This window comes from Accipiter gentilis, chromosome 9 (assembly GCF_929443795.1).
Source record: "Accipiter gentilis chromosome 9, bAccGen1.1, whole genome shotgun sequence".
Taxonomy (NCBI): domain Eukaryota; kingdom Metazoa; phylum Chordata; class Aves; order Accipitriformes; family Accipitridae; genus Astur; species Astur gentilis.
Genome location: NC_064888.1, coordinates 32,970,581 through 32,982,359, shown reverse-complemented (window position 1 = coordinate 32,982,359; position 11,779 = coordinate 32,970,581). Strand labels below are relative to the sequence as shown.

General features: G+C 55.8%; 1 protein-coding gene across 1 annotated transcript; it reads right to left on the bottom strand.

Moving 5' to 3' along the window:
• Nucleotides 1-3,054: 3,054 nt before the first annotated feature.
• ADRA2A (adrenoceptor alpha 2A) lies at nt 3,055-5,930 on the bottom strand. Its single transcript, XM_049810382.1, is given in 4 exon segments — nt 3,055-5,820; nt 5,822-5,875; nt 5,878-5,903; nt 5,906-5,930. Coding segments are annotated over 4 exon segments (1,512 nt in total). The 3' UTR covers nt 3,055-4,413.
• Nucleotides 5,931-11,779: the final 5,849 nt, after the last annotated feature.

Below are 11,779 nucleotides of genomic sequence, written 5' to 3'. Positions count from 1 at the left end.
AACCGCGCAGAAATAAACACACGTGTCAGTAGGCTGAGGGGGTCAGGGTCAAGCCCTGGGCAGGCAGTCACCGGTCTCTGCAAGGGCAACCCTGCTGCTCATACAGATCGCCCCTGGGGATATTTTAGGACAGTTGGCACACCCGACCACCTACCTGGGCCCCTCCTGCACGTCCCTGAGCCGGCACTTTTGGGCTGTCCTCAGGGGTCCCCACACAAGGGGTGGGGTGCAGGGTCACCCCACACAGCAAACCTGTGGAGAAACCCCTCCTGGGGCAAAGCCGGCAGCGGCATCTCTGCCCGCTGTTTGCTCTGCCAGCCCAGATGGCTCCCACCCCACCAGGGAGGCAGTTCTCCCTCCCCACCCTCGCACCATTAACCTTTCAGCCCTGAAATAAAAGGTTATAAAAAACAGCCAAAGTTCATTACACCCCCTAATGTGTCATTTGCATGGGAATGAGCTGGGAGCAATGAGGCAGCTTTCTCCTGCCGGGGAGGGATTCGGGAGGGAGAAGGGGAAGAGCCAACGTCGGGACCTGGCATGGATGGTGGGACTCAGCCCTACAGTGAGATGGGCCAGCCACGGAGGTGAGCAGAGCTGGACGTGGTTATGGCAGAGCCGGAGGGAGCATCCCAGCAAAGCCCACAGCAGTATGACCTCTGGTGCAGAGGCAGCTGGTCTGGTCCTCACCTACCAAAGGGAAAATGACGGTGGTTTTTACCCCAGCACCTCCACCACACAGCCCACGGTGCCTGGAGGCTGCTGTGGCTTGGACGTGCCTGTCCCCAGCAGGTGCGGAGGGTCCAGGACAGAGCTGAAACCAAAATGACCAACCGCTCAGGGCAAAGGAAATAAAAGCCTGAGTCAGCAGGTGGCAAAGGCATCGGGATGGTGGAAGTTCAGACACTGGCCACACGGATGGGCAGGCAGCTCTGCCGTGTCAGACGCAGGCAGTCACTGCCCCCACGTAAAACAGCACCTTGAGTATCTTATTTGACTGGGCTGAACCATGAGCACATGAGGTTTTGGGAGGGGCACAGCCCTGGAGGCATAATTTCAGGTTCTTGCACCTTACTTTCATTTTTGACGGAAAATGGGAGCAATCAGACATTTCACCAGCTGAAAGCCCACTAAAGCCCCAGTCCCCCATCCCCAAACCCACCAAAATACTCTACTGTCTGTACCAGAGATTTGGCCACAAGGACATCAGACAGCCGGAGGGATGGGGCAAGCGCAGCCGATGGCTGCCAGATTACCTCCTGTCCCAGACACCGTCCCCTATGTCTCCCACGGGGTCTGCATTCTAAAACCTTCCAAGGCCAACAGGGCCAGCTGAGACCAGAGGATGGAGAGCAGGACACTCTGCCCAGATCAAGCTCTCCTGGCCCGCAAAGGCCTCCACAAGGTGACCAAGACGTTCATCTCCGGGCCATCGTCGGATACCCTACGCTCAGCAGCGATGCTGCTTGCCAGCCCTGGTCCACCTCCCAGCCTGCCGAGCACCTCCGACTGCGACCTCAGTGGCGTTGGCAGTGGGGCTGTGAGACCAACAGCCCCAGCACTGGGCTCTGGTCACTTCTCACCAAACAAGAAGGAGAGCAGGGAAGCAGGGTGACTCCAGGTACCCCAAGAGTGGGAAGACCAGGAGCCAGAGCTCCCAAATGGTTACAAGTACTCCTGGGCAAAACAAAGCACACACTAAAGCACTTGCAGGATCAGTACCTGGTGTCCCCCCACCTTTGGAGCTAGCTGGCACTCAGGGCAAAGAAAGAGCCCAGCTGAAGCCGATGGTGAGCAGACCCCGGCATCTTCAGGGAGGGAGGCAGGCAGCCACACAGCAGCAGCGCTTTGCTCAGTGGAAGAACGATCCCCCATCATCCTCCCGCAGTGCTGCTCTCGGCAGCACTGGTGTAAGGGCAAGTGAGCCCAGCCGGCTGGCTCTCAGGGGCTGGAAACAAAGCCCCACTCGTATGGACGCTCCTGGATATACCAAGAAATAGTGCCTTCCAGCCTAATAACTTCTAATCCCATCCGCGACCTAATTATTAAAAACATTCTCAACTCAAGAGCTGTAAATGCTGCACCAGCCAGGTGTCCCCAGCAGTAGTGCCAGGCTGCATTTCCAGGGAGCAAATCACACCCTGAAACCTTAAGCTCTTTTCTTTAGGAAACACGTGAATGCTCTTACTGTGGCATGAAAGGGGGTTAAAATAAAACCCCAAGAAATATCAAGGACTCATTTGTTATTACGCCACTGCACCATGAACCGAGCCATTGTTTCCTACCTGGGGTAACAACGCCTTTCAGAAAACACGAGTGCTTTTCCCAATGCATTCTTTAAAAAATATCAAGACCAAAGCTGCCAGAGGATTGGTGAACAGCTGCAAAAAAAAAAAAATAAAACAAAACAGCTAACAGATTATTCAGAAGGTTTTCACACTTGATCTGTAAACGCTCTTTTATTTAATAAAAATAATCATCCATTATAGCAACTTCTGCTCATGGTTTTGTTTTGTGTTTTGGTTTTTTTTTACATTAAAGCACAGTTTATTTGCTTTCCTCACCTTTTGAGGATTCAATTCTGAAAATGCAAGTGAATGTAAACATTGCTCTCCAGGTCCCAAGATGCATCCAGGGACCCTTGGAGTTAATTACAAAGTCAAAAGAGAGAGCAAAATCAACAAAACACTTCCCAAAAGTAAAAAGGTATGGTTTTTTAGAGTCTCTTCCTGTGCACCATATGACTCCAGAGAAGGCAAATTCATCTTATACGTGAGACTTCTACAAACTTTGCTTTCTCCAAACAATTTCTATGACTTGTCAGTATTTGATAAAGCTGTTTTCGTAACATTAAAAGGCTTGCAGACTCATTTATTGTGATGAATCAAAAGTTTTTCCTTTTAATGTTCTACAGAAATTTCTTCATGGCACAAGGATATTAGATTTGTTCTGTCCATTATTGTATTTTATTTTTTTTTTTTTAGCAGAAAGAGCTGAAAGACATTTCAGGAAAGGAGTGTAAAAGCAGTACTAACTCTCTTTCCTGCTCCAATCTCGCAATATTTACACATTTCTTTCTTTTCTTTTTTTTTTTTAAAAAAACAAAGCTTAATTACACTATAAAATACTGGAGAAACTGTCAGTTAAGTTTCCCATTTCAGAGTTTCGCCCTGTATAAGACCGAAAGAGGGATGCTTTCATATTTCCTAGGGAAGATGAGACCGGCAGATTAAAAACTGAACTCTTCTCCCTTAATTCAGAAAGACAGAACAGCCCCTATGCACAAACCCCGTCCTCTTCTGCAGGAAATCCCGCAGGAGTTAAACCATCACAAATCAACACAAATGAGATAACATGATATACGGAGCCCTGCTATTTGCTTTGAAATGTTACCTATTTACAGTTGGAGGCGGGGGAAGCAAGTCAGCATCGAACACATTTCAGTGCTGCAGTGTGGTATAATATCAACCAAGATTAACTCGTGAGGAGCTTGGCCGGGTCCCAAGCCCCACATTGCACGGGAAATAGCCCGTCACTTCATCACCCGGGACGTCCCTGCCTGCACAGCAAAGCCACCGCTCCGTCAGGGTCTGCTTTAATGAATAACGAAAGGGCAGTTACCATCTCAGCTGTATTATAGCACAGGCAACACAGAAATTAAAGAGAAGCAGGTACGATATAAAAAAATGCCAACAAAAATAGCCGGTCTGGTGAGGTCTGTGATCCTAAGCTTTATAGCCAAAAAAAAAAAAATGACAGGACATTGGAAATTTTGGTAATATTATCAAACTGTCAGGTAGAGGGAATGGCTCTAGTCATTCAGTGGTTTTGAGTGAGGGGATTTTTGGGGGGTGGGAAGAGAGGGACTTTTAAGGTGTCAAAGACAATTAAAGCATTCACAGTTTCAAAGCTGCTCGCCTTACAAAAATTAGGACATTCAGATTCAGGGATACAATACTGTATTTTACAAGGGGATTAAAATTAATTACATATACAACAGGAAAAAAAAAGATACAATAAAATAAAAAAGCCAACACCTCTGGGGTGGCATACTCCCTCTTTGTTGTTCATTTCACGGAGCTGCACGTCGCCCGTCTTCACACAGTCAAACTGAGCAGTCATGAAAATATCCACCGAGACACTCCGGCAAAAGAAAAGAAAAAAACCTGACAAAATAAACCGAGCAAGTCAAAGGCCATCCTCCCCTGGAAAGCCGAATGCCACGGCTCGGACGTCCACTTGCCTGCTGCTCCTCGCTGCTGCTGCCCGGCGTTTCCGTAGGCTCATCTCGGGTTTTAAAGGCTTCCTGCTCACGAGCTGAAGGAAACCATCCCATGCGAGCACAGCCCAAGAGAGCCATGCCTTACTCTCCTACAAAGTCCTGAATCAGTCCTGCCCATAGCAAAGGGTCCTTCAAACAATCCTTTTCCTCTCTATCCTGCAGAGGATCCTTTTGAAGGCCCGTCTGAAGTCGTGGTTGAAAATGGTATAGATGACGGGGTTCAAGGAGCTATTGCAGTAACCGAACCAGAAGAAGAACTTGAAGAGGGTGTCGGGCACGGAGCAGCTCTTGCAGACGGCCGTCAGCGTGTAGGTAAAGAAGAAGGGGAACCAGCAGATGACGAAGACCCCGATCACCACCGCCAGCACAAAGGTGAAGCGCTTCTCCCGGTTCTGCCTGCCCCTCCACCGGGACCCTTTGGTGTTCCTCTCCTCCTCCGCCTTCCTGGGCAAACTGTCCCCAGGTTTAATCTGGCTCAGCTTAGTCTTGGTCTTTCCCCTCGACGGTCTCTCTGACTTCTTACACTGGTTGTTCTCCTGGTGCTCAGAGGAAGAGGTCTCCTCCATGTCTATGCCGTTGACCTCTCCCTCCTGCCCACCGCCACCTCCTGCCGCCTTGTCCCCGTTGAGCTGGGCTGTGGCTGGCAGGTCCTCCTTGTCGGCCAAGCCGTTCTGCCTCTTCTCGGGGTGCTCCGCCCGCTTGTTCGGCGGGACCCTGGTTCGCCTCTTGGCTATCTGGTAGATGCGCACGTAGACGAGGATCATGATGAGGCAGGGGGCAAAGAAGGAGCCGATGCTAGAAGAGATGATGTACCACTTCTCATCGTTGATCTTGCACTCTGCCACCCCCTGGTCAGCCTGCTGCCCGCTCTTCTTCTCGATGGAGATGAGCGGCGGGAAGGAGATGACGGCCGAGATGACCCAGACGATGAAGATGATGCACTTGATGCGGCGCGGGGTGCGCTTGAGGTTGTACTCGATGGCTTGCGTGATGGACCAGTAGCGGTCCAGGCTGATGGCGCACAAGTGCACGATGGAGGAGGTGCAGAACAGCACGTCCAAGGCCAGGTAGATCTCGCACCAGACTTTGCCAAAGTACCAGTACCCCATCACCTCGTTCGCCAGGGAGAAGGGGATGACCAGCGTGGCCACCAGGATGTCGGCCGAGGCCAAGGAGACCAGGAAGAGGTTCTGGGGGGCCTTGAGCGCCCGGCTGGTGAAGACGGCGATGATGACCAGGACGTTGCCGAAGACGGTGAAGAGCATGAGCAAGCCCACCAGGCTGACGAGGGTGACGGTGGTGTGCAGGGGGTACGGCGCGCCCCAGCCCGGCCCGGCCCCGCTGTCGTTGAAGGTCCCGTTGGTGCCGGGGGGCGGGTAGCCCTCCTCCTCCTCCAGCTGCCGCTGGTACTCCATGGAGGAGAAGAACCGGCCCCTCTCCGTGAACGGGCGCTCCAGGTTAAACATCAACCCCGGCCGCGCGGGCGCCCCCGCCCTTCGCCCCCTGCCCCACCCGCGCCGCGCCCGGTTCCGCGGGGGGGGCTCCGCGGGGGGGGGGGGGGGGCTCCGCGCTCCTACTGCGCCGCCGGCCGGGGCGGGGGGGCTGCGCGGCGGCCGCCGGAGGGGGGCTGCGCCCGCCCGCCGCTCATGCTGGGGGGGGGGGCTGCCCGCCGGGAGCCGCGGAGCGGGGCGCGGGGGAGCGCGGAGCGGGGCCGGGGCTGCAGCCGGCGGCGGCTGCTCTGCCTCGCTCGCCGCCGAGCCGCTTTATAGCCCCGGATCAGGCCGGGGCTGCCGCGTCAGCCCCACGTGGGGAGCTGCCCCCGGTGCGCGCACACACATACACACACACACACGCACGCACACGCGGACGCGGACACGCGGGCGGGCACACACGCGGACACGCATCCCGCACGCCCCCCCGCTCCGACACGGACACACGCTCCCCCCCGCGCCTCTCGCCCCTGCCCACCCCGACCCCACGCACCCTCACCCCGCCCACGCTCTCTGCTCGGCCCCTTCTCTGGTTCCCGCACACCCGCTCACCCCCGGGCACCTCAGCCCTTACACACGACACCCACCCCCCCGGTCCGCGGCGGGATCGGCTTCATCCCGCCCGGAGAGAAGAGCGGCCCCGCGGAGCGGAGACCGGCGGGTCGCACCCGTGGGGGGGATGCGCACGGGGGGAGCTGGGGCAGAGCAGCGGGGACAGGCTGCGGCTTCGTGGGGGGGGGGGGGGGGGGGGGGGAGCGAGCGGTGCGCCCGCCATGCCGGGGGGCTGCGGGCACCCACCGCGCTGCGGCCGGGGGCTGCTGCCGCTGCCGCCGCCGCCGCCAAGCCCGGACCGCGCTGCGGTGGAAGCTGCCGCCCCGTCCCCGCGTGTGCGTGGGGCTCCGCTCGGGGTGCTGGGTGTGCGGCCGTGGGGAGCCCCGAGGGCAGCGTGGCACGGCTGTGCCTCTGCCCCCCCCCCCCCCCAAACCCCCCCGAGGAGGGGCAGCCCCACCCGGGGCGGGGCAGCCCCACCCGAGGAAAGGCAGCCCCCCGGGGCAGGGCGCTGCCCGCTCCGCTCTGCCGCCGTGGCGGGCGGCGGCGGCCCCGGGCAGCGCGGGGGGGCAGTGGCACCTGCTGGCCGCGGCGCCTCACTGCACCCGCCGGCCCGGGGCTGAGCCCCCAGCCTTCCCCCCCAGCCCCCCCCCCCCCCCCCCGCCGTGACCCACGGCAGGGCAGCCCCCCGAGGGGGAGGTCAGGAGGAGCCCCGGCACCCCCCACCCCCCCCAAGGCTGGCAGCACCCACGAGGGGTCTCATCCCACAGCGCCAGGCCCAGCAACGTTTGCTCCTGGGTCCCGTCCCCCCCCCACTTCGTTGCCTCCCCCCCGTGCTCCCCGCTGGTTGTCCCCAGCCCCACGGGTGGGAGGAAGGGAGGAGGGCCGCAGGCCCAAGGCAGGCAGCTGCCCCCACATCCTGCCCCACTTTTTAATAGCGAAAGAGCAATAGCGACATTGCCGGTAGCCCGCCCGGCCCCCAGAGCTGTCGTCTCTCAGCACGTACAGATTACTCACCCGTACGGCACGCGGACTCCAGCCCCGCTCCTCTCGCTCACGGTCTCTTCTCCCACATTTTCAGATGGCTCCAAAGATGCTCACTTGGTGCTCCGGATTCAGGCAGCTCTCAATTAATCGCCATGCCGAACGCTCGGGCCAATGAACGTATTTCCTCTGCGAGATGGAGGAAGCCCTGTCATCTTCGTCCCTGTGCCACACGCCGTGTTATAAGCCAGGCCCAGGAGCAATGACGCCCGTGAGAGAGGGAGCAGGAGTGGGCGAGACGGGGTCTGGGAGCCAGAGAGCACAGCCTCTGGGGCTGGCGCGGGGCCGAGCGAGGGAAAACGAGGGGGAATCCCACTCTTTGAGCGAGGGAGCGCAGGACCCGCTGCACCAGTTTGCCTGGGAAAAGAGCAATCTGCAGGGAGTGACTTAAAACCTGTAAATCGAACCTAAGATGAGTGACACGCGTGCAGAAAAGATCTCCATCTGAGAGTAAATGCGATGTATGACCACGGGCTTCACTGCAAGGGGCAAGCGGAGACACGAGGATGAAGGGACTCGCCCAAGTCTATGGCAAGGCCAGGCAGGAGGTTGAGGAGATGCTGGACTTTGTGAGCATCCCCCTGCTTTCTGCTCGTTGCAGGGGACCCGTGCGCTCTGCAGGAAGACGCGTAGTTCTGTTCGGCAGCGGGTCTTCCTCTCCCTTGTGTGTGGTACCTGCATGGGCTGGAGATCACCCCTGGTGGGGGCCTCCTCGGTCAGTGCTTGGATGGAAGGACCCAGAGAGAGGGAGGCTGCAGGCCATGCCCTGCCTGGCGTGGATAACCCCTTCTCTGACCCGGTTGACCTCAGCTGTAGCAGCCTACCTGCGCTAAAGCCACCACGGACTCTCTGAGGTGCTTTCCTCAAGACCTGGGCTGGTGCCTTTCTGGAAACACCCTGCGTGCCCCCATGCTCTCCGCAAAGCTGAGCTGCATTCCCCGATACAGGCAGAGAGTAGATTTAAATAACAAAACACGACCAGCTGCCTTCATTTTCCGTCTCCTTTTGTGGCCGGACACCCTCAGTCCGCCTGAAGCTAAACCCAGCCATCGCTTCTGAGCCACCGCCTCGCAAAAGCAGAGCTTTGATCAGGGCTCTCCGCTGGGACAAAGAGTGCGAGGGGAACACCTGAGGCCAAAAGCCTGAAGAAAAGGGTTTGTTCCAGAAACGCCACTGGAAAGAGAGCTCTCTGCAAGCGGGGGACAGCTGGGATGGCACCGCGTTCATCTCGGAGAGGGAGAAAACCTGCCTCATCAAAGGCACTTGCCTCGCACCGCCACCATCGTGGTGCGTGTGACATCTCTGTGATTTTAATGACACCAGAAGCGCTCAGCGCTGTCTGCAAAGTGGCTCGGTAACACCAAGTCTCCCGTTTGTTATCTCTGCAGGTCATCTCAAGGCTCTGCCCAACTCTTGAGATGAAAGGTGGTCAGAAACTGCCGGGGCTGGCAAGGACCCTTAAAATCTCACACAACAAGCCGTGGCACACCCTGTCCTACAGGACAGCTGTCTTTACGAGTCTATACCATGCCTGATGATAATTGGGAATATTCATAAAGCCTCAACTCCCAAAGTCCTGGGCTTAGGCAAGAAACTTGAATTTGTAGCCCCTGGAAGACTGTACAGAAAAGCTTCGGGGGGGGGGGGGGAACCAGCTAGTAAATGAAATTTTTATATCAATTCCCCAACATTTGCATCCAGATGCTCAATTTTTGAATGCATGCTGCTGACAGCATTGATATGAGTTATAAGGACTCTGCAGTTCGAACTCAGTCAACAAGTGCCTGACGAGACAGCCCAGAAAACAGCCTGTTCTCTGGCGGCATCGCACACCGAAGAGCTGCAGGAGCCTGCCCTTTCCCCAGAAAGCAGCCTGGTTTCTCAGCAGAGCCCCGCGAGGAGCCGGGCTGGCCAGGCGAGGGGGGACAGCCTGCGTGCACACTAATGAGCGAGGCTGAAGGCTATCGATCCTCCTCTGACAGATCCCCCTCCGCCAGCCGCCATCCCGGGCGGGCGGCGATGCCCTTTCCGAGGCACGGCGGCGAAGTTCGCATTCAGCACATGTACCTCGAGCGCGTCGCTCGCAAACAAGCTGACCTTTACGGCTGGTTTCAGGTCATTAATTAGGCACGCTGCTTCCATGTTTATACATCTCTTCAGCTCCAGCATCGCTTCTGGGGGGGGGGGGGGAGGAGCTGGGACCACCCTCCCCTGCTGCTTCTCAGGGAGAAGGAGCTGAGAAACATTCGGGAGGTCTCGGAGCTGCTCGCAGCACAGAGCAAATCACGTACGGGGAGATAATCTCGGGAAAGAATCGCTATGGTAATAAGGCTGCAAAATGCATGTTTTGAACAAGCAAACCCAGGAATCGTTTATCTCCAGAAGAGCAGTGAGATTCTGGCAGGGAAAAAAGTAACAAGAGCTGCTGAAGGACCGAGACTTGCTTTTTGGACAGTCCGGTTCAGAGTTACAGGAGCTGGACAAACCTAAAGCTCGTTCGAGGCATGGCAGGACAGACTCCTGGGGGGACCACACAAAAGGGGCAAGCGCTAGAACAAAGTGCAGAAATTATTTCTCAGCAAAGCCTTCAAGAGCGGCTCTGTGCCAACTTGACACAAGCCTTCAAAGAGGGGAGCCTTGGTTTGGAGCCGTGGGGGCTCTGCAACTGGAGGTAAACACCAGTCACAGTTTGCTTCGTGTTAGGAGATCCGTGGTTTGCTCGTTTACACTGATGTCAATATTTGCATATCCATGGCAGGAAGCCCTCGTTGTAGCTGTAGATTTTGATCATGCTACTGGGTATATTTGAATAAATCAAAGCAGGGCGTCTTTCAGGAAGATTTGCTTTAGTAACTGGGCTCCCTCGGGGGTAACGCACCGAAAGCCCGTGGCTTGTGACAACCTGTGGACTAATGACTGAATAGCCCTTCACGGCAGCTTCGAGTTGCCCAATTTTCCTCCAGGCCTTGGGCAAGCAGGCGGAGATGCACTCAAGTCACACAAAAAAATGCTTTTCCCTTTACTGTGTTAACCCCAGGAAAAAAACCACCACGGAGCTGTCAGGGGAAGGGGCACAGACCTTCTGCAGGCAAACCTGACGTTGCTGGGTATATGATGGTGCCACTGCAAAGTAATACAGCAAGCACACCATCCATTTCCAAGGAGGTGTTTCAAATGCTGTGATTCATATTTTTCTTTTATTTTAAAAATTATTGAAAAAAAAATCATCAGAAGTGTGACTGGTCTGGCCACCCCTCCAGCTGCTTTGGGATCTCGGGCACTTTTCCTCCTGCACAGTCACTCAAACCCACAGCCCTTCCTTTCCCCGTCTGCTGCTGCACATGCGAGTTTGGGATTTGCTCTTTTCATTGATCTCACAGCAACGGCTTCTGCAGAGCCATGTTTTTCAACAGAGTTTGTCCGGACTCAGCTGCTGGATGTACTTTTCTGAGTTATTTGAATAAAACAGTAGGAAAGGGATAGCTGCGACAGCGGTCTGCGCTAGCACCTAATCCCCTTGCAAGCAGGGATGCTGTCGCGGTATCAGATGTTCAGAGGGGAGAGAAAGGAGGCACACACTGAATATTACTTACGGCGGCAGTTCTTCACTACCTCCCTTCTGCAGAGCGCTGGCTCAAACCAGCACAAGATGGATCCTGTGTGACCACCTGCTCCTCCGGTGTTAGTTGATTTTTTTTTTTTTTGCAAACAGCTTGAAAGCTCTGCTTGCCTTTCCTCATTAGCTGCCGTTTGGGTTGCCTGCCCTGTTTGGCAGGATTTTAACTACCAGGTTTGATTGCACAGCCCTAAACCAACAGCCAAGAGAAACATTTCCATGCTACAGATTGTAGCGTGGCAGTCAGGGGTGAGACTGAGATACGGAGACTGCGCTCACAGAAGCCTCAGGTTTATTTATTCATTGTTTTCCCTCTTTTGCTTCGCCTGGTGTCACAGTGGCCTCTGCGACATTAAAGGCTCATTTCAGCTCTGCAGGAGGAGCGATGCACAACAAGAAACCTCCCCGGCTGTCTGCGTGTCACTGGCCTCGTGCCTTTCAGGCACTTCTTGCCTAGGGAGAAGGGGAGAGAGAAATGTGCGTTTCCTCTCTGTAGCACCCGCAAGTACATACCGCATGCATGTGTTCCTCTGTGTTGAGCACAGGCAAGCGTGTTTTTATGCAGTCCTACTTTCTTTATCCTGTTCCCTATCTGGAAATCCTCCACCCTCGCTGCATCCTGCAGCGGGGCCAGGACTAAACACGTGTGGGGCCATCCCTCCATGCTGGGGAGCAGCTCCATCCCCCTCCCCAGGCTTCCCATCCTGCCAGCTCACAAAATGGATACCGCTGAAATTAGCCAATAACAGCAGAAACATAATGAAAAATAAACCAAACAGTCTACGGTCCATTCCTAAT